The following is a 23375-nucleotide window of genomic DNA, read 5'->3' as shown; positions in this document are numbered from 1 at the left end:
CAGGGAGAAGGATGAAGCGGCATGAGAGCCATGGCAGGCCAGACTGGAGTCTGGAGGAGGAGACAGAGCTATGGGAAGGGGAGAGGGCGGAGAGTGGGGTTGAGAGGGCTGGGTCCAGGCTCACCATCACTGGTCTGGTGTAACTCCCAGTGAGCCCCTACACAGACTGGATCTCTTGTCTAATGCTATTTGGTAGATCCTCCCAGGGGTTTTATAATGGGAGCAAGGCTGGAGGGGCCCAGAGAATTCATGATCAGTAGGTCTCCACCACTGTCAGACTGAATCTTAAGTTTACTGCCAAAATTTAATCAAAAACCTCCCAAAAAAACAGAAGTCCAGGACCAGAAGACTGCTCCTCCCTCTCTATCCTCATGAAGCCCCCACTGGTCAGATTTAGAAGGATTTGAGATTTAGGGATTGTCTTTAGGGATTTAGGGATTGTCCTGTTGGGGAAGCAGATGCTCCAGTGGCATCAACAATGCTTCCTCTAAATACACAGGGATGTTCCCCCGTGCCTAAGCCCCCTCACTGGGGTCTGTTGACTCAGGTAACGTGTGCGATTAGAGTGCTTACACTATCTGGGAGGGCGGCTGAAAAGCCTTCTCCGAGGCCAAACATAATGGTGCTCCAAAAGGTACTCATGTAGCAGACACTTCACCCCTGCTCCCCTCACTGTCTCCAAGTGCACCACCTTCAAGATGCCCTTGAACTTCACCAGACCTGGAAACAAGAATTCCAATATAGAAAGGTAGTTTCTGAATCCAGGTCTGTTGCTCCAAAGCATTTCTGTCAAATCATAAAAAGACTCAATGCTAACTCAGCTGTTTCAATTAAGGCACTGCAGGTTCCCTGGGCTGAAGGATGGAGTTACAGGACCAGGGACTATACAGAAACAGTGGACTGCAGAAAAGTTTTGAGCCCCTTTCCACTTCAGATCTTGCTAATAACAAGGCATCACCCTGGAGAGACACAGGATGAAAAATGTCTAATCTCTTGGCTGGCCACTCTGACACAAAAGGAGCAGAACCTGAAGATATTTTGAGGGAATGGAGAAGATCCTGATATGGTATTTTAAATCTCCCAAATGAGCAAACACTAGGATGGCTGCCTCCTTTTGAGGTCACTGTAAGTACCAGATGGTGAAGATGGACTATTTATCTGGCATAGTTCAGTGAAAAACAAATTAGAAAAATGAGAGTGGCCGGCATGAGACATACCCAAATTCGTTGAGTTCCCTTATCTCCATCTTGGCTTGTGATTTTTAAATAAAGAGATGAAGGAAGAATGAAAATAAGCATATTGGCAGATGTAACACCTGGAAAATAAGAAAAATTGAGGTTATCATTGTGAAAGCTTAACTTTCTAAACAGCTATCGTAGAATAAGCGGCAGGTCAGGAAGCCATACCAACGACTCCAAAAATATCCTTCATGGAGGGTATGAAGATCACCAACAAGTTGATAATAACCAGGAGTATGAAGGTCACCAAGACATGACGACATAAATTAAACTTTGTTTTCTTAGCCAGTTCAAATAAGGAAGATCGAACCTGCAGAAAAAGAAAGCAAAAGGTTCTGTCATGCCTCCAGCTTGCAGACTTTCGTGTTTCTCATCAGTTATGGACGGACTGGGGCGTAGGCATTTGGACTTGTTCAGGCCACACCGCGTGAGTTTCTAGATGGCTTAATCACCTGGGAAGCCAGGCAGCTGGACATAAGATGGAAGTCCTTTTCTCTATGAGTAGGTAGTTTTCTTTTGCAGGGGGACAGTTTCTATTTTATCTACGACTGAGCACTCTCTCCTGGTCCTTCTATATTCCCCTGTCTTGGATGACTGGGATTCAAACAGTCTATCTACATTTCTCTGTGAGGAAGAGGGATAGATTAATCAGAATTGATTCATCTGTCAGAAGGCTACTCTACCTCACTGATCCCACTTTCTTTCCAAAGACCCTTGAGATCCTTCCCTGAGGCAGTTTCAATGATGCAGGAGTTTCCCACAGCAGCCTTGTTCTGCAAGTGGCTCCTGAAGGCAGCAGGGAAGAGGAGCCCTCGGCTTTTCTCAGGTTGCACTGAGGCCTCTTACTCACCGTGAAAAATAACACGGGCACCGTGAGGATGACGGCCACGATGACTGCCAGCCGTACCGTCAGGATAAGGATGTCGTCCTTACTCTGATACTTGTGGAGGAGGTCGGGCTGCACGCTTTCTAAAACGAGGCGGAATGTGAAAGGGCATTAAGACAAGACAAAGAATTCTCATGGAGTGAGGGGTTTTCTGAACCACAAAGATCTGTAAACTAAAGGCGACAAGGAAAGCAATGTTCTGGGAGCTGAAGTGTCTATTCAACCATTTATAAAGTTGAAGAGCAAAATCCCCCATATGAGACATGCCCCACCTGTCCATACCTGCAGCAAAAAGGAGTGTAAGAGTAATCAACAGAAATTACACAGAGTGGGGAGCTTCATTGACACTAAACTAAACTCAGGAGTGAGCTGAGGTTAGATACCATACGGTTGAAACACAAAGCCCTTCTTCATCTAGAGTCTCCTCAATTTGGTGCCATTCATCCAGCAATGCCCACCGGCCTCAGTCTCACTGAGTGGGCTGCAGGCCACCTGGAGCCTCTTTCAAAGTCTTCTGTTATCACTCAACATCCAAGCAGAAGTGCCCATGGAACTTCACTGCTGCAAGGAACTCATTCTTCTCTTCCAGATATGTTTTCCTCATAAAGCTTATGTACCACTTTGAACTTTTTCTTAACACTGAACTTCAGAAAGTGTCATTTCAAAGATAATCAAAGCTAGAAAGGCAGTCACTGAGCAAGAAAAAGCTCACTCCTGCCTTTTCTTAAAGAATAATTGCTGTTTTTTAAAATATCTATTTTTATTTATTTATTTGGCTACGTCAAGTCTTAGTTGCTGTGTGTAGAATCTGTAGTTGTGGCATGTGGGCCTTAGTTCTCAGACTAGGGATCAAACCCAGGCCCCCTGCATTGGGAGCGTGGAGTCTTAGCCACTGGACCATCGAGGAAGGCCCACTCCTGTCTTTTTTTAATCGATGACTGTACAGCAGTTAGTTGTAATTTGGATGTGCTCTGGAGAGGAGCTAAGCTCAAGGTCCTTCTACTCTGCCATTTTGTCTTCAACTCAAAAATCCACTCCTTTGACAAGAGAGCGTTCCCTTCCCATCTCAAGGTTCAGGGTGTGGAATTCCAGTTCCATTTAACAGTCTGGGCCAGAGACAGGTCTCAATTTTAGAAAAAGGATCCTAGATTAGAATAAAAGTCTCCTTAGTTCTAATTTCCTTGATTCAAAATTCATAACCATCTAAAATTAGCTGAGCTTTTTTCCTTTGACCTAAGAGTATTGAAAGGCTTTGGTATTCTATTCTATGTGGGGGAAAAAAACGGATTTGTTGGAAAAAATCATGGCTTGAACAAGGCAACAGTGAGACCAGTCAACTAATACTAGGCTCTCTCTCTCTTTCCCTCCCTTTATCCACCCCCAAGCCCTGCAACTCTGCAGGAAACTTGAGAACACCATCTTTATGCAGAAATTAAAAGTGGTATTTATGGATTCATTAGACAATGCTCTTCTCCATTGCTTGTGAACATGGTAATTAGGGAATTCCCTGGAGGTCCAGTGGTTAGGACTCAGTGCTTTCACTACAAAACTACGGTCCCACAAGCTGTGAGGCTTGTGGTAATGGTAATAATACAACCGTATAATCAGGGAAGCCTTTCCAGGCTGAGTTAATCATCTCAAATGTGTTTAAATTTTGAGACATTCGTGTTTATGAAAAAAAGTGCCCCCAAGAAATGTGATTTAATAGAGAATGTAATGTGAAATGTATGTATTCAAATTTAAACCAGGTCCCAAACTGTAATATAATGAAAGATGTTGAATAAAATTGCAGGATGACTGGAATAGGAGAGGATGAAGAAGCAGTAAGGCAGACTATTTATACAGGGTTAATAAAAGTTACAAATGAAACTTTGTTCTTTTTCAGATTTCATTTAACTCTGTCATTGCTTCATATTGAAGCAAAGCTCCACCTGCCGCTGAACAATCAGTTGTTTTATTATTAATTAATGCACAGTGTCATGAAGTGTAGCACTCTACTCTTTCTCACTTTCAAAATCTGTCTCTGTCTCTCTTTTCTATTAATGGAAAATTACCCAGTTCACAACAGCAATTAGGAAAGGCTTCTCTGATATAGTTCTAAACCTTCCTTAGTAAAAGTGACATGCTTATAAAATGCATTTTTTTTAAGGACAGTATTAGGAGAAAAAATTATGGTATATTGTTTCAGTAATTATTCTATTGCATAGTCAGCATGAATATGTAAAGGAACCACAGCCATTTGCTTTAAGCAGAAGAGAAGATCAGTAAAATCAATGGATAGATTTGTTGCTTTTGGGGGTTATCATATTGAAATATCAGTACATATTTTGATACTGATTTTTACTAATTTACTTACTAATACTTATATTTAGGTACTGACAGAAGGTACTTACCATAGAATGTCAAGTAGCCAAAAATGGCAGTCAAGAAATACATAACAAACATGGCGAAAAAGGAGATATTTGAAACCATCTGCATCTTTTTCTGTGATCGACTAGAAACAAAGAAAAAGAAATTTGAAAAATTAAAAACCATATTATTGAATGTAAGCACAAATATTAACCCTGAAGAATGGAACTTGACTTTCTTTCTATCAGGCTTGGGCTGACTTGACCTGCTGTAACTACCCCCAGTAATTATAGCAAATATACCAGTTTCCAATAACTTTCTTTACACTGATTGGGTATTGAGAGAGAAAGAGCCATGGGACAAACAACCCCTTGAATGTTCTTCCCCATTCTTTTGAAAGATATTGAGTTCTCATCTGAAGGGCAGAGACTATTTTTTTTAACATTTGTTTGATACTATCTCCACACTTAGGATGCACAGGAAAAAGGCAGAATAAGTTCCAATGCTATTCTCCTGACTCCAGAGATCAGGCGCTGAGCTAGAATTTAACCTTGGGAGTTTTGTCACTAAAGCTGCTATTTAAGGTCTGATTTTCCCATCGAATAGCCTCAGGGAGGGTTTCCCAGGTGGCTCAGTGGGTAAAGAATTCACCTGCAATGCAGGAGATACTGGTTCCATCCCTGAGTCGGGAAGATCCCCTGGAGGAGGGCATGGCCAACCGCTCCAGTATGCTTGTCTGGAAAATCCCATAGACAGAGGAGCCTGGCAGACTGCAGTCCACGGGGACACAAGGAGTCAGACTAAGCACGCAGGTACTCACACAGCCTCAGGGAAGCCTGTATGTCTCCACAGCAGTGAGTGCCCAAGAACCCACAGCTGGGATAATGAAAGGCTCTCTCTTTCTCTCAGGTCAACTTTATCCTAGGAGTTTGCATGAACCTCTAAGTTTCTTTAGCTGCCTAAACAATTAATCTCCAAGACTTGTACTCAAGAGTACGCCACCAAGAAGCATGACATTTGACTGTGTCATAACAGGAAGTATGGAAAACAGACAAATTGAGAAGTACCCACATAAGAAAGCTTCAAACTAAAAGCAGAACTATTAAGTTTAAAAGATGCCAGAGACATCTTTTGTTTAATTATCTTATGTTTAAATACCTTAAATATAAGATCATAAGGTAGGAGTAATGTATGCATAGACAGGTAGATGTAAATACTTCAAAACTTAGTGATAAATCAATTTAAAATGAAAGAGGAACAATCATGAGTGAACTCAATCCTGAATAACATCACCTTTCTTTCAAAATGGAAATAGATAACTATACTGTATATATTTTCTGAGCTTAAGACTATGCCATGATGCCTATTTCAAGAAACAAGAAAAAATCTCAATCTACTCTGACACCTACAGAAACTAGAAAAAGAAGAACAAAGTCCAAAGTCAGTATAAAAAAGGTAATAAAACTGAGTGGAAATAAATGAAATAGAAACTAAAAGGACAATACAAAGAATAAATGAAACTTAAGAACTGATTCTTTGAAAAGATAAACAAAATTGACAAACCTTTAGCTAGGCTTACAAAGAAAAAAAGGCAGAAGGCCCTGATAAATAAAATCAGAAATAGAAGTGAGTAAAGAAGCAACAGACATCATAGAAATAAAAGGGACTACCAGGGAGTATTATGAAAGTTATATGCCAACACATTGGACAACCTAGAAGAAATGGACAAATGCTGAGAATCATATAAGCTTTCAAGACTGAATCATGAAGAGACAGAAAATATGAATAGACCCATCACTAGTACAGAGACTGAAGCAGTCATCAAAAACCTCCAGAAAAACAGAAGTCCGGGACCAGAGGGCTTCACTGGTGAATTCTACCAAACATTCAAAGATTTAATACCCATCCTTCTCAAACTCTTCCAAAAATTTGAAGAGGAGGGAATGGTTCGTAACATGTCATGAGGTCAGCATCTTTGTGATACCAAAACCAGAAAAAGACAGCACAAAAAAGGAAAACTTCTGGCTAATATCTCCAATGAATATAGATGCAAAAGTCCTCAACAAAATATTAGCAATGACAAACCCACAGCAAACATCACTCTAAACAATGAAAAATAAGTTTTCCCTCTAAAATGAGGAAGAGGACAAGGATACCCACTCTTAACACTCTTATTCAACCTAATAAGAGAAGTCCTAGCCAGAGCAATTAGGGAAGAAAAAAAACAAAAAGCATCCAAATTGGAAAGAACAAAGTAAAACTGTCACTATTTGCAGGTGACATCATTTTATACACTGAAAACCCTGAAGACTCCACCAAAAAACAATTAGAGACAATAAACAAGTATAGTAAAGCTGCAAAGTACAAAATCATACAAAAATCTGCAATGTTTCTATATGCTAACAATGAGATAACAGAAAGAGAAATTAAGAAAACAATCCGTTTACAAGTGCAACAAAAAGAATAAAACATCTAGGAATAAATTTACAAGGATGTAGCTCCAGAGAATAGAGTAATGGTTACCAGCAGGGAAGGGGAAGAGGGAGGACAAGATGGGTAGAGGAGATCCATTGTGTGGTGATGGATGAAACTATATTTCTGTGAGCAGGACATAGTGTGGATGGCAGTAGAAATATTAGGTTGTACACATGAAACCTATAAAAGTTATAAACCAGTTATCTCAAAAAAAGTGACTATGGCATGACAAATATTTTTATGTAGAAATTCTGATAATAGTAGGCTAAGAAGAGAACCCATGAGGGAATTCATAAGCAGTCCTTTCATTTTCTTTAGCAGAGCAATCAAAAACAAATCCATAATCACTGTAATAGTTTAAAATGAACAACAATATTCTTCTGTCCAGGGTGTGGTCTTAACATTCATTTCTTCATGCCTGGTTTACCAGCCTTTTCCAACTAAACCAAAAGGCAAATCACATTCAATGTATTCAGTGGCTCACAGATGAATCTGAAGATTACCATTATTCATTTGCAAACTAATCACAAGTAATATAAAGCAACGCAAACACCTGAACTCTCTTGAGTAACATAGTATTTGAAAAACCAAATTAATAAGAAAAATCCCACATAATAAATGCTTTTTATACATTTATGGCCAAAATATATGGCCATGTATGTATAATGCACGTTTGTGTCTTGCTCAAGAATGACAAAGTAAAGGTTGAAGCTGGGCTGAGGAAGTTCATGATATGAGTCCATTTATTTTGATACAGCACTTGCCTGTTAATGAGGGGCTGTAAAATGATTCAGTTTGCAAAAAAAAAGTTAAACAAATCTCTTACTCTTTAAGCTCACTGTAAATTGGCAGGACCGATGGGTGGCAGACGAAAGCAAATGCGATTGTTGGTAGAGCGTACACGGTCTATTTGAGAGGAAAAAATAAACGTTACGGAAAGGCATTTTTACCATAAAAACTGTAGAGCCCCAGTATTTCTGAGTTGTCTTCTTATCTGACAGCCCTTCAGAATCCTTGGATTATTTGGTTATTAGGGGAGCTTTGATATCTAAAATAGGAGCAGCTTTTCTAAGACAGCTTATCTAGCTTGAGACATCAGACACTTGGCAGAGAGGGGTTTTACAGCCAGGCTCACCTACAGAGTATTTTACATCCTCCAAGCATTGCGTCACCTGTATTTATGTGGCACTAGCTAGTTACTAGCACTTTCCTCTGTTATTTCACTGAGTCCCCACCCACAATCCTGAGACAGACCAGCGCTATTCTCCTGGCTCCCTCCAAGACAGGCAGGCGACACAGCCAGAACATGCACCTTCATCTCACTGCTCTGTGTTTGTAACAGGGTGCATCAGTCAGACTTAAATATGGCATCTCAAAAGAAAATGACTTTCTTAGAAGAAAACTACTTCACTCCTTTGGTGTACCTTTAAGAGTTTAAAGAGAACAGGTGAGAGATCAATCTAAATTGGCTTCTTAGAAAAAGGTAATTCAATATAGTAATTTCTTATGCAAAAAGAAGCTGGCAGAGAAGGGAAAAGTAACATTTATCATGCCATAATCTTGCCCAAGCAAAGTTATCAGGCACATTCTAAGAAATCCTGTACGATACACAATAGAATCATCATTTTACAAATGGGGCTGACAATTTGCCTGAGGATTCAAATCCAAGCCTGACTGTCTCCATAGTCCACCCTTCCCCAATATGTTGTATGAATGTTCCTTAAGTGCCAATTTGTGGTAGGGTCTATATTTCAACTGTACAAGCTGGGGAAGTTTGAGGTATTCCTTTCTGCCACCACGAGACAGAAGCAGTGAGCTGTGGGATGGCGATGGGTGGGAGGGAGGCTCAAAGGAAGTGGGTATGAATACAGTCAGGACTGATCCAAGTTGTATGGCAGAAACCCACACAACTTTGCAAAGGAATTATCCTCCTATTAAAAAATTAATTTTAAGAAAAGAAGAAGCAGTGGGCTACGGATGTTATTAATCTGTTTTTAAAGAACTATAAGAAATAGCAGAGCTGAGATAATTGTGCAGAAAGAGGTTTTCACAGAGAATACTTTAGGTTGTCCTACATTAAACCGAGTAAAAGGGAGCATGAAACACACGATTTATGTATTTCTTCAAGGTCATTAAATGGACTGTGGCATTTGAAACCTGTGGTACCCTGTTCCTTTGAGAATAAATGCATCAGAGACAGTTTAATTAAAACAAGTTTAAGAAACACAACTTCCTTTGTAAAAACACTCCTATTTTTATATCTGAAGGACAAGAAACTTACCTTTGAATTGACGGTAACATATTTTGGCGTACACAAGTCCGCATTTGTTGAATTAGGACTTGTTGAATTTAGCTCTGGAACAAAACAGGGAATTTGAAATTTCTTGTAGATAACCTGGTGTTAAAAAAAAATAAAGGAGAAACAATCAAACTTTATCAAATAAAGCCCAATAATGCATAACTGTTACACAGCATCATACTATGGCAAAACCAGGCCAACCATTTCAACCAGGACTTACCACAATTAGGAAAAAAACCATACAGCTCAAGGAAAATCCACTAGTATAGCCAAGATAACCTAAAAAGAATTTAGAGAATTATTATTATTATTTTATCCACCACCTCTTTCAATGCATTATTTCAAGCCCAGTTTGCGGTTCCAATAACATCCATATGTGCTAATATGAATATAAGATTTTCTATTTGATAGGGCTATCTTATTTGGCAAAAAATGGTGACTTTAAATTAAAACAATACAGTAGTATGTGCTCTGATTCCAGTTCTGCCTGACACACTAGAGAATGCAGATTTCCAGAATCCAGGGGAAAAGAGCCTCCCAAATTTGCCTATAAGTCTCTGCTGCTGTATTCTAATGAATTCCTATAGCCAAATCCATTTACTCCTTGATCCATTCAATAGTTCTTGACTATGTACTTATTGTGTACATACTGAATATGCACAGAGGAGAGGAAGTGATTTCTAGGGATAAATTGAGCACCCGAGGCACTCGACCTCATTCTCCTTAGAAAGCCTGGGAGATCTCTGAGCACTGTAAGCTCCAGAAAGGCAGAGTTAAGTGGTCTCTGGGGGCTGCATGGTTCTCACCTCTGGGGGAGAAGAGTCCTTCTCCACTAGCACTAAAAAGAGCTATATGTACACAGAAAAGCTTAAACACAGACTCAGAAACCAGAAAATTAAGTAGCTTTTTAAAAAAAATCTACTTATAGGTCTAACAGAACAGCTACAGAGGTGTGGTAAGACCTTGAAATGTCTCCCTCGAATGAGCCCAGAATTATAAGGAAATGCACTTCAGAGGCACTGGACTGGATAGGGGTCTGGCTGCATTATTTCACACATGAAATTTTCATAACATCAGGGATTCTTATCTCCAAATATAAGCACACATGCAAAAATGTCAAAACCAAGTGGATACGGCTTAGTGATTATCTACCACTTTTCATTTCTCTCTCTCCCGTCAGTGAGGCAAATCATTGAGGCTGGTTAGACTCTGATCATTTAAGACTGATTCATAATATAATTTTTGTCTGTGCACTCAGTCATGTCCGACTCTTTGGGACCCTATGGACTGCCAGACTTCCCTGTCCGTCACCATTTCCTGGAGCCTGCTCAAACTCATGTCCATTGAGTTGGTGATGCCACACACCCATCTTGTCCTCTGTCGTCCCCTTCTCCTCTGGGTAAAAATATAAGCCACTTTCTGTCTGTATTAGATGTGAAATTCTGTCCATCTAAACAATCAGAGTGTGTAAGACCTTCTATGAGGAGAATTCCATTTTTTGGACTTTGGGCTTTTAGACAGCATTTTCTGCTGCTGGCCCCAGGACCCCCTTTACCCCGCCATGGTTTAGTAGAGGGACTGCTTACAAAGTCACATATGAGCCAGTGTTTTTATCCCCTATTAAAGTCGTGCCTCATTAACACTTATAATTTTTTACTCAACCTTTACCCTGCAAGTCAAAGTAGGGAGCAAAGTTGTTTGTTTTTATCAGGTTTCTGATTCATCTGAGTGCTGTAGAGACTGTGATAAAAGCAAGATCTTACCTAAGTTCTTCAAGAGACACAGAGGGAGAATTATGCCAAAGGTAACTACCACCACCAGAAAGCGGCCATCCACGTACCAGGCTCTGAAAGGCATTTAAGCAGACAGACATTTTCTTAGAGAGTGACTTTTTCTCTCATGTGTAAAATTTCACAATATTTAAAAAAAATTTTTATTATTACTAATGTTTACCATTAATTGTAATTATTATTCAATTTTTTTTTCCCATTTATTTTTATTAGTTGGAGGCTAATTACTTTACAACATTGCAGTGGTTTTTGTCATACATTGAAATGAATTAGCCATGGATTTACATGTATTCCCCATCCCTGTCCCCCCTCCCACCTCCCTCTCCACCCGATCCCTCTGGGTCTTTCCAGTGCACCAGGCCTGAGCACTTGTCTCATGCACCCAACCTGGGCTGGTGATCTGTTTCACCCTAGATAATATACATGTTTCAATGCTGTTCTCTTGAAACATCCCACTCTCACCTTCTTCCAGAGTCCACAAGTCTGTTCTATACATCTGAGTCTCTTTTTCTGTTTTGCATATAGGGTTATCGTTACCATCTTTCTAAATTCCATATATATGTGTTAGTATACTGTAATGGTTTTTATCTTTCTGGCTTACTTCGCTCTGTATAAAGCCAAACACTAGTCATTTACTATCATCTCTCTTTCCATGTGACTGAGGGAGAGATACTGCTTTTCCTCTGCTCTCCCCGACTGGCTAAGCGTGCCATCCCTCTGAATTATTTATATGACTTCAAAGCTGAATGCACACATTACATTCTGTCAGATTACAACTTGTCTTTATCAATTATTTAAAGAGAAAGTTCGTTTTTGCTTGGCTTGGTGAATATTGTCAAAAAATAAGTCACCACAGGTAAGCATTGCTTTCTCCCTAATCGCTTGTATTTGACCTTGAATCCTGATGCTAGAACACTAGGAACCCTGGCTTCTACAATTTTCCCTTGAAAGAAGACAGAGGAACTAAGACTGACAAGAACTGCTGAACAAGAGGTAGACAAAACATAACGGTGTGCCAAATGCAGAGGCAACATTTTCCAAGGTTAGCTACATCTTTAATGAGGTTGGCTCATGTCAATTCTGCTCCCAAAATGTTCTGTCTCTTCTTTAAGGAAAAGTCTGGGTCTTAATTTTGCATGTTCTATTTCAGCATTAAAAATACTCCATATCTGTTCTATTTCACAGAAAATAGATGTTGATTTCAAGCTCTTGGGAAGTTGCAGGACTTAGCGTCTATAGCACGGCCAATGAATCTATCTTTTAAAAGCTCAGATTCAAATGGTTCTCCTTGCTTCCTTCATTAATATATCCCCAGAAACAACAAACCAAGAAAAAACAGCCTAGGAAAAATTCTGTTTCTGCAGTCTTCATAAAACAAAAACTTAGGTTACTAGCCCACATTTCAATTAAAAACATTTTAGTTATCTTTTAAACAATAGTCTATAACTTACGAAAATTCCTCTTCCTTTCCCATTAGAAACTTTATGGCAGAAGGTAGCTCATTTTTTACTATGAAGAGGTAGCTCAGCATTGCTAGAAGAAAATGAGAACATTTTTAGAAAGAAGATACTGAGGCTCATGTTGCAAGCTATACAAAAGGTGACCAGACTGTCTCTAGACCAACCTCCAGTAGGACATAAAGATGGCTGCAGACACTGTCCAAGTACCCCTGGTTGTAAGTGTAAGTGGTTGTAAGTGACTACTATCTCTGCTTCACTTTCATTGCACAATTTTAGCAATGAGAATGATACTGCTTGAATTGTGTTAAAATTCATGTAGCCACCCAACCACTGAGATTAGAAGAAATAGCAATAACATTCACAACTTTAATGTATAGAAAAAACAATCTTTTTACCTCCAGTGTTCTGTAGGGAGGTGGCTCCAAAGATGACAAGTTTCCCTGTGGTGCCAAAGACCTGTTCTCCCAGCTTTTCATAAACCATGCAGCCTGTTTAAAAAACCATAGTTGAGAACAGAAAAAATGATGAGTTTCCTACATTAAAAATAGCCAAGACTTCACCATTCTATTGACTATTCCCCAAGTTACTGTGTCTTTATCAAAAATCATATACATAGTCTTCTTGGCTTTGCAAAGATTAAGGTATTCTCAGTACAAAACAAAAACAACTTGTTGACTTTTTTTTTTTTTCAACTTCTTGACTTTTTAAAATGTCAGATATGACCACCATTTTTTTTTCAGGTTGGCTACAAAAGCATTACAAGTAAATGATTAGGTCATAAGCCTTATTTTTATTTTAATTATCTCAAAAATCTCCCTACTTTACTGGGGGGAAATTCCTACTCTAATTTTATTCTCATGTCTGGTGTATATCATTAAAATAAAAATTTGATTTAAAAATAAAAACTCTGATGGCTGGGAAGAAAGGTTCCTTTTGAATGAATTACCTGAACTGATGAGGCTAACAAGGAATAATAATATTCCAACAATGCTTTGTGGGTTCTAAATATAATAACATAAAAAAACATGTAATAACCACAACATTAGAATTTTTATCTTTATTTCAGAGATTTGACACTCACAAAAGAGAGTAGCAGATAACTCTTTCGAGAGAATAAATTGGCTATAGCAAAATTCTAAAGTCTTCAACCGGCTCATCTCAACAAATACTAAAATGTTAAACCATTCATTTAAAAAATGGGTTTATGTTTCTTTATAATAGTTCAGCTCACATTTTTCAAAAGGTTCACAGAAAGAAACTGGGTTAGACTATAATTAAACTTTTGTTTATTCTTTCATAAGACTGATGTTTAAACTAGACAATGGTTAGATCCACAGTTTATTACAAAATGTTCCAGTTAAATGGAGTCATCTATATACAGTAATGGTTGGCCAATGTGGTTTTAGCTAACGTAAAAGTCAAAGTATTACAAACATAATCCAGTGTCCCAGGAATAGAAAATAAACACTTCAGGTATAACACTGCCCAGAGAACTTGAAGTCTTTTCACAGCACACTGACACCCACATTGCTTGGGAGTCACACTTTCTCCTTGGAATATGCACAAAAGAGAATGAAAGCTCTGTTTATTCTTAAAACCTTGGAGCCTATAATATAAAAGCATGGGATCCTTGGTCTGAATTTATAAATACTTAAGGAAAAACCAAGGTCTTTAAATGAAGTCATCTTAAACTAGAAGAGCAAGTATATTTGAGGGTTCTCTTTAAATTTCAATGTTAAAAAATAAATAAATGAATAAATTTCAATGTTATTTGCTTACTATTCATAACAAGTGCATTTATATATTCCTGTATCTACTCTAAGTAAATAAGTAAATACCACTATAGTTCTTCCAGCGACAACAGGTCGAAGCACTGTTTTTCTTTAATAAACAAGTTGTTGAACAGGGAGAGTATCATTTGTTCAAAATGTCACTGTGACAATTTTGAGAATTGTGAGAATTTATCACTCTGGCTTTACAAACAGCTTACCTGTTTCCTTTGAACAGATCAACAGCAGGTTGATTGAATATATAGACAGCAGTGTTACTGAAGTCAAAAGTACCCTAAAGCAAAGAAAATAAGTCTTATGATAACTATAAAGACTCTGACCTTAAAACGGTAGAAAGGTCAAGGCTGATTTATAGGTTAACACTATTCACTGATAGGATCCAAATACTGGAACCTATTAGTCACACCCTCCTTAACATCTTTAATAAAAATGTTCTACCAAGTAAAAGAACTGCTCATTGGACTGTAACTCCAAGAATTCAAATCTTTTACGTAATTCTGAGCTTAAATATAAATGGCACTCTGGGATCATTTCAATGGAGGTGACTTTTAAAACAACATTGTGAAGGAAAGCTTTTGTGGTCTATGGTACACTTTCTGTGATATCTGAGAGAGGAAGTGTGAGAAGGGAGGGGTGGGGGGTGAGAGAGGCAGGCATGAAGCGACCTTTAGGTCAGTGACATGACTTTGGACACCTTACTTGAGTTGAGGTCTCCCATTCCTACATTCCTTGCGTATAATATAAACACAAATGGTGTCTAGGGTTCTTTACATCTAATTACTCTATGGCTATTTTTGAATCTATAAATTAAACCACTGAGATAATTCACTGTTTTTTTTTGCCCCCAGTGTCTCTTAAAAGAACCTCCTTTAATGGATGGGAAAATTCTGACAATCAACTGTAATGAAAAGACTTTGTTGAATGATGAACTCATGTCTTTGTTTTAGTACATCTGGCTCATTGCCAAACCTTCCTCAAGAAAAAGCACAGTTAAAAATGATGTGGGAGATGACATAGATTTCAGAATCATTTGGTTAAAACAGACATAAGAATTGCAAATAAAGCTTATTTATTAACAAGAACAAAATTCCAGTCTCCGAGATGAAACCACTCACTTCCTGATGTTGGGACAAATGTCCCGGAAATGACACATTGGTGCGACTGACTCCCATGTCTGAGTAATTAAGGCAATTATTTTTCTGGCAAGTACTGTTGGGCAGTGCTGGGCATCTTGTGCAGTTCTCTCTGCAAGGGACTCTTCCCAGACCGCCCCACATCCCGCACACCTGCTGACCCCTGCTCAGCTGTCATCTCCTCAGGCGCCTGCCCTTGCCCCAGGCAGAAAGACAGCTTCTGAGCTTTCCCTTGTCTTGCAGCATTTTGTTTTGCCCATGTTTCAACCATGGGGAGATAAATGAGGGGGCAAAGACAGTCAAGGGCAGAGAAGATGAACGGCCAGAGACTGGCCAGAAAACATGAAAGAGTGACCGGGCTCGGCAGAGGTAAAACAAATACTGGGAGAAAGATCAGAAAACCTAACCCTTTGGGTGAAGGTACAACTGACCAGCTAATAAAGGGAAATTTATATATGACTATAAAGAAGTGCATCTGGATATGTTACTGACTCAGATCTCGGAGTAAGAGGGTGAATAAGAGGGTAAGTCCCTTATTACTTATTCTGGTTGAGGGACATGAAAAGCTGACAGCAAGCATTTATTAAGCAATGAAGCAGCTTTGAGATAAGCAGTGAACATGACTTGATATGCCACAGAGTAAGACCCAGGACACAACTGTGCTATGATCTTTGTTTCATCTTGGAAGACAATATTTATGTTGAGGAAGCAGGCCTTGAGTTTCACTCAGAGTTCACTCACGGTGACACTGAACCCTAAACGGCAATTTCCACACGTGCCTGAGCCAGGCCACAGAGGATTTATTTCTGTGTGGCAGAGAGATCTTGAGCTTCCCAACTGGGAGCTGAGTGGGCAGAATTTGAGGATTGGCCATGTGCTCTTCTGGAGTGACTCTGTCCTCTGCTCAATTGACTCTCATGGGACTGAGCTGGGGAGAAGAGTGCATGTTACCACTGGCCCCGAGCTATTGAGTAAAGAGCATGACCTTTCAAAATATGTACCTTGTAGGAGGGATAATTACAAATGTCTACCTAATGGTTAATCAAAGGCCCTCAGCTGAGGAGAACTGGGTCTTCAGTAGCAAAAGAAAGATTCAAAGGAAACATCTGTTCCCCCAGCTAATAACCCCAGGACCACGTGGTGTTCTAGTACCAGCTGCCTCTTTGCCTTTCTTTTGGGTGGACTTTCTTCGGAGATGATGCACTTGTATCAGGGCTTCCCTGGTGGTACCAGTGGTAAAGAACCCGTCTTCCAGTGTAGGAGATGCAAGAGACTTGGGTTCGATCCCTGAGTCGGGAAGATCCCCTGGAGAAGGAAATGGCAACCCACTCTAGTATTCTTGCCTGGGAAATCCCACGGACAGAGGGGCCTGGTGGGCTACAGTCCACAGGGTCATAAAGAGTCAACACCACTGAAGTGACTCAGCACGCACGCATGCATATCGCTTCCTTTTCTTTTCCAAGTGGGAGAAAAGGGCTGATCAGGGAAGATTTCAGCAGGAAACATCTTCTTCCATCTTCTTCCCCACACTTAACACTGGCAAACTGACGTCATTTCCACAGTGATGACAACAAGCCCCTTGCTCCCATATCTGAGAACCATCAGGCCACAACCCCAACCAAATGACCGCATAGTAAGTCTGACAGCCAATCCCTGAAGACCCTTTTCTCCATCCCTTCCAACATACACACCTTCCCTTCCAAGACTGAAAGCTAATATAGAGCAAAAAGCTTTTTCTAAGTTGTCACTAAGAGGCAACTTCTGTATATATTAAAATTCTAAGACTGCTTTAGCCTGTAACAGAATCTAGCACTAATGGGATTAAAACTTAGAAAAATTCACCTCCTTATTTAGATTCTTAGAAGAAGTGATAAGGTATCTAATTAGTTATCATAGATCCCAGAATAGTTTAAGAGGCTCCAGTGGGAGCTGGAGTCTAAAAGAAAGAGCAGGAAGAATGACTTGAGACACAAAGATGATTTATTTGAACATTTATTTTGAGCATATCTGTGCCCCTATTTGGGCTTCCCTGGGGGCTCAGTCAGTAAAGCATCTGCCTGTAATGTGGGAGACCTGGGTTCAGTCCCTGGGTTGGGAAGATCCCCTGGAGAAGGAAATGGCAACCCACTCCAGTACTCCTGCCTGGGAAATTCCATGGATGGAGGAGCCTGGTAGACTCTGGTCCATGGGGTTGCAAAGAGTCGGACACGACTGAGTGACTTCACCTGTCCCCTATTTGTCCAAGTAAACATCTGGACACATAGTTTGGTTTCCTGGAGGAGAAACATAAGCTGGTGTTCCTGAACTAAGAGGAACAGAAGTGATTCATGTTTTTCATTTCATCTGGGTGTCATATAAGCTTTCATGCTGCTATGCGTGTGCATGCTCAGGTGCTCAGTCCTGTTCAACTATTTGAGACCCTGTGGACTAGAGTCCACCAGGCTCCTCTGTCCATGGAATTTTCCAGGCAAGAATACTGGAATGGGTTGCCATTTCCTACTCCAGGGAATCTTTTCGATGCAGGGATTGAGCCCGCATTTCTTTGCATCTCCTGAGCCCGCAGGGGGATTCTTTACCATTGCGCCACCTGGGAAACCCTTCCTATTGCTAAACACTGACCAAAAGTTTTCATATGGCTGGGGCAAAAGCTGCTCACTGAAAAAGGCCTGTTTCAATGGGAAGCAAACCTCAGTCCCAGGCAGTTGGCAAGGTATGAATAGTCCAGACTGACGTTCAGCCTGGAAGAGGAGGTGACCTAGAACATGACTGCACACAGGCCCTGGGGAAGCAGTGGAGGGGGGTCTTGTGAAGAAGGAGGTTAGGAATTTTGAGAGCCCTCAGGCATCAGCAACCCTTTGTAAACACAGTGCAGGGACATCCCACTAGATTTTGTGTCCCCTGCGAACCAAGAGGCTGGTTAGGAAACAGAATTCTAGACTCCTGGACTCGGGAGAGACCTTGAGAGACTACCCTGCCCAGCTTTTCAGCCAGGATGGGAAATCTCTCTGCTCCGTGCCAGCACAAAGGCATCTAGGTCTGCCAGGTCTTCTGTCAGGAGACACAAGTTCAATGCATCCTGATTCTGCAAAGTGCTGCGCACTGGAATTGAGGCTGAGCTGAAAGCAGTGCTGCGATTTTCATGCCTGGGTCCTTATTTTACCCTCCAGACCCACTTGAATCTACTTGAAATCTAACCCCCCCTTCCAACTCAGAGTCCATCTGACGGGGTTCATTACAGTGCTCATTTTAAGACGGTGCTCGTTGACTTGAACATCTCTAGTACTTTCAGCTGTTCATCCATCCTTTTTAATGGCGGTGTGCATGATGGTCTCACATTAGTTTTGTCCAACAAGTGCAAAGCACAATAAGATTATTAATTTGTGTTGTACACCCTGCTTCTTTCAAGGCGACCTATTTTGGTTTCCATTTTTACGGAAGCAGGTCACACTTCTCATTCTTATTGAGTTTCTGGTTAGGAACTGCTGTTAGGCCAATCTTCCTGGTTCCATCCTGTGCACTTTTTGAAAAGTCAAGTATAAGGGTCTTCACTTATTTTCATTACCAAAATTTTATCTTTCCAGTCTCCCGATATTTTTAAAATTCTCGATCCTTTTTTACTTGTGTGTCAATTACCTCATCCAGCTTCCTATCTTGAGTCTGCCTTCATCCAAGTCTTCACCCAAGAAGACTCAAGCTTCATCCTGAGTGTGGTTCTAATTCTGAATGGAACAAGACTGTCTGGAAAGTGGCCCCTTGTCCAGACAACTGTTCCAAGCAGACATTACCCCTGACTTCTCATCTACTCTCTCGTCGCTTGTGTCTAATGTATTGGCAAATGTTTGATCATTTCTGCCTTCAAAATATAACCCCAATCCATACTTCACAAAGGTTAGAATCTCATTTTTAAGTCATGTGAGATTCTGCCAAATATCTTAGAAAAGTCAAGGTACACTCTGCTTAAGCCAGTCCTGTGACCTACCAGTTCACTCTTCTTAAAACTTTTATTGGAGTATAGTTGATTTCCAATGCCGTGTTCATTTCCACTGTACAGCAAAGTGAATCAGTTATACATATACATGTATCCACTCTTGAAGATTCTTTGCCTTGTAAGTCATTACAGAGTATTAAGAAGTATTCCGTGTTACCAGTTCATTCTTCAAAAGATAAGTTAGTTTAGCATGACTATTTAGGATATACTTATTTGCCCTATGGAGCAATATTTTCTGCAGTAATTCCACATAAATAAGCTATTTAGTAATTTGCTCTAGAATGATGTTTGGGCTCTACTTTTCACCACTTTTGAAACCTGGGATGAAATTTGTCAATTTTCAGTCCTCTGGCAATATATTTAGAGATATTTTTCCTCTATTTGCTGCAAGAAAATTTTGCCTCACACATTAAACAATGAACACCTAAACGTCTATTTTAAAAACATTTATCTGTCATTGTTTGAAGCATATTTATAGGACTGTGATTCTCTGTTCTTCTATAATATATACAAAGATTTTAAAATTTTTCATTTTTAAAAATATTTTATGCTAATGAAATGGAAAGCTGTGGCAATAAATAGAACCAACACTTAAGATGATTGAAACGTTCTATACCATGGCTGTAGTGGTGATTTCACAACTGTATTTGGGTAAATTCATCCAATCCTACATCCTTTAATTTAAATTAGGAATTTTATAAGGTATACCTTCAAAAAAAAAGAATAAAACCCAACCTCATAGCACTTTAAGGCAGATGAAACTATCTTTTTAACAGCCCTGCTATATAACAAGAAATCATATGACATCCTCCAACTGAACCTCAGAGCCCTTGAAAGAGGTGAAGATGAAGCAGCCGGCACTGCTGTGGATCCCGAAATAGCTCAGATGGGGGTGTTCAAGGCTGCCACGCAGGTGAGGGCTTTCAACTCATCCAGGCCCCACGTCTCTCAAAAAAAGAGAGAACCCTTACCAACCCTACCAGCAGGACTCTCCCTGCCCTCTCCCTTGCCAGAGTTTGAAGCAGTTATTCTCAAGCTTCGAGTCTATCTGAATCTCCTTAGGTTCATGTTAAAATGAAGATTCTCAGTCAGCAGGTCTGGGGTGGGATGTCAGATTCTGTATTTCTCCCAAGCTCCCAGGTAAGCTGATGCTGCTGGTCCATGGACTGCACCTGGAGTAGCCAGGATGTAAAGCTACGAGCTCTGGCCCCCTGGCGTGTCCATCTCAGTGTTTATTTCTCATAACCTCTGAACCAGCACCACCAAATCACCTGCCACACTGTCTGCTGGTGCTTAGCGTGATTACCTGGGACACGGACCCCACCGCTGCCCAGATGAGACTTGGCTGAAGGGAGGCATTTACAACTGAACCAATGCCATTCCTGTGGGACCCTGACCGACTCTCAGTGTGAGAGCGAGTCCTGTCTGTTTCCTTTGGTCGACTTCATAAGGGTATTAGGGCATGACTTACTTCACTGGGATAAATATATTTTAAATTATTTTTAACTTTACATTCCTCCCCAACTGCCATGTCCTTTCTTCCAAAGGGGCCCTGAGGTTGACCACACTATCTAGTACCCCCTCTTCTATCTAAACCTGGTTGAGAGTATAAAAACTCTTTAAAAAATAATGTCCAGAGATGCCTGTTTTATTTCTTACCAGGTGATGGCATTTCAGGCTGGTGACATAAAGCAACAGACTTAGTATAGCAACTACTTTTGTACCTCTTTAGTACAAATCCACAAGCCAGCTCAGCAAGGAGCAATGGTGTCCACACCTAACTGCGAGGGAGGGGTGTGGGGGTGGGGGTGGGGGAGGGGGTGCAAAGCTGGATCTTCCAAGTAAAGGTCTTGGTTGGCAGGGTGCTGTGACTGGAATCAAGGGCTAGGCCTAGATTGTTTGAGAGACCCTGACACCTGGCTGAGACAGGCTGAAACCCTGTGAATTCCTAGGCCTAGTCCTCCAACCCAAACCTTAAGAGCGCAGTTATTATCTTCCTTTTTGTAGTCAGTTCAGCCCAAACAAGGAGCTGAGCTGGTCCTAGGAAAGTGGATATGGGGCCTATTTTTGGCTGACTTGTTCTCTGCCTGCACTCCCAACCGTAGGGCAATGCCCTTTCTGCAGGTTCTTAGGAAAAAGCTAGGCTTCTGGTAATTTCCTGTCTCTTTTCAGTTCTGCTTTGAGAAGAAAAGAGAACATGGGAGTAACCAAGGGTGGGCACAGGCATCTCGGCAGAGCTCTGGCGGCCCCGGGCCCGGAGCCACACAGAGTCAAGTAGCGCTCTTCTGGGAACACAGGGCCAGGGCACTCCTGGGAGGATGTCCAAGGGGAGGAGTTTACTAACCACATTCTACACCAGTAGGGGCTGTTCATCCGAGAAGGCAGAGGCTGGGAGAACGTCAAGATCAAGGAAGAAGAGCTAGAAGGGAGGAATGAACAGCTCTTTCTGATCACAAAGGAGGCCATGAAAGTAAGCAATTACCAGGTGAATCATTACTGTAGCTCCTCTTCTCTCCTCACCAGAAAAGAACACCAGCTTCCTGTGAGATCTGGAGAGCCCCTGCCTAAGAACCCAACGACAAGCTGGTGTTTTTCTCTCAGACCAAGTCACTCAGGAAACGATGCTCTTACTAGCATCCCTACACTCAGGCCTCAGGTGGCTGCGGATGCCTCTCTGTTCTGCATGCATGTGTCTCTGAGCTGTGGGGCTCTGCGCATGCATGCAGGCATCTACGGTGAAGTCAGAGCACCATTACTCTGGGACTTGGTACCCGCAGAAGCTTTCTTGAATTGAAAAACATTCTGACATTCTAACGTTATTTTATCACATAAATATCTCTGTTTCTATATCCTTTGCCATCCCCAGTGCCTGGGAGAGTGTCTGGCACATAAAATGTACCAACAAATATTTGATGAATAAATGAATTATTTCCTTAAAAAAATATAAAACTTTGGTCATCCTCATCATTAGAATAGTCCACATGAAAACTCCTTCGCTGGACAGAAAGTGGTCTTTATTACTCACCCTGCTTTTACCTAACATCGTGTCCCACCAAACCGCAGCCCCTCACTCCCAAACTCGTAGACAGAGATGTTGACTGAAGCAGAATATTTGAAAGAAAATGTAAAACCCCAGGGAAAGGAGATTGAACAAAGTGTAGGAAAAGCTCTGTTTCCTGGCCAATCCTCTCTCTCCAGTCCTTCCCTGTGATGCTGGCCTCTCTCAAGCTCTCTTCTACCTCCCACCTTCCTTCCACATTTCCAAGCTGTCTTCACCTTCCCCATTTTCTCATTCACCTCTCATCTCCACTGACTCTCCCCACTCTTTCACTCCACCCTCAACTCTTCATATAAGAAATATCTCTATGAAGTGAATTCAGCTCACTCACTCAGTCATGTCCGAATCTTTGTGACCCCATGAACCGCAGCACACCAGGCCTCCCTGTCCATCACCAACTCCCGGAGTCCACCCAAACTCATGTCCATTGAGTCGGTGATGCCATCCAACCATCTCATCCTCTGTTGTCCTTTTCTCCTCCTGCCCTCAATCTTTCCCAGGATCAGGGTCTTTTCAAATGAGTCAGCTCTTCACATGAGGTGGCCAAAGTATTGGAGTTTCAGCTTCAATATCAGTCCCTCCAATGAACACCCAGGACTGATCTGCTTTAGGATGGACTGGTTGGATCTCCTTGCAGTCCAAGGGACTCTCAAGAGTCTTCTGCAACACCACAGTTCAAAAGCATCAATTCTTTGGCGCTCAGCTTTCTTTATAGTCCAACTCTCAAATCCATATTTTAAAATACTGCTGAAGAGAGCAGAATGCCTGCTGGGGATGAAGGAAGGGCTGGAGAGCCCAGTGAGGAAGAACTTGAAATGTCATTCATCTGTGTGGTCAGGGAGCTCAGGTTCAGTGCTTTTCCAGGCCAGCGTGACACAGCACCAGTGGAGGAAGGGAATTTCAGGGGTG

At 41.0% G+C, this 23375-nt stretch overlaps 1 protein-coding gene across 6 annotated transcripts in view; it reads right to left on the bottom strand.

Annotated features, from left to right (window-relative positions):
* SLC38A1 (solute carrier family 38 member 1) overlaps positions 1–23375 on the bottom strand; it is a 71737-nt gene that overhangs the window by 7076 nt on the left and 41286 nt on the right. For all 6 annotated transcript variants that reach the window (XM_070454528.1, XM_020873113.2, XM_020873112.2 and 3 more), the window contains 11 exons: positions 14488–14561; positions 12893–12985; positions 12489–12570; positions 11011–11093; positions 9468–9526; positions 9230–9343; positions 7775–7854; positions 4518–4618; positions 2089–2207; positions 1407–1548; positions 1218–1315 (listed from right to left, as the gene is read on the bottom strand). In XM_070454528.1, coding sequence (XP_070310629.1) covers positions 1218–1315; positions 1407–1548; positions 2089–2207; positions 4518–4618; positions 7775–7854; positions 9230–9343; positions 9468–9526; positions 11011–11093; positions 12489–12570; positions 12893–12985; positions 14488–14561 — 1045 coding nt within the window. The remainder of the gene's footprint in view (positions 1–1217; positions 1316–1406; positions 1549–2088; positions 2208–4517; positions 4619–7774; positions 7855–9229; positions 9344–9467; positions 9527–11010; positions 11094–12488; positions 12571–12892; positions 12986–14487; positions 14562–23375) is intronic.

The sequence above is a fragment of the Odocoileus virginianus genome, chromosome 24 (assembly GCF_023699985.2).
Source record: "Odocoileus virginianus isolate 20LAN1187 ecotype Illinois chromosome 24, Ovbor_1.2, whole genome shotgun sequence".
Taxonomy (NCBI): domain Eukaryota; kingdom Metazoa; phylum Chordata; class Mammalia; order Artiodactyla; family Cervidae; genus Odocoileus; species Odocoileus virginianus.
This window is presented reverse-complemented; position numbering and strand designations above follow the sequence as displayed.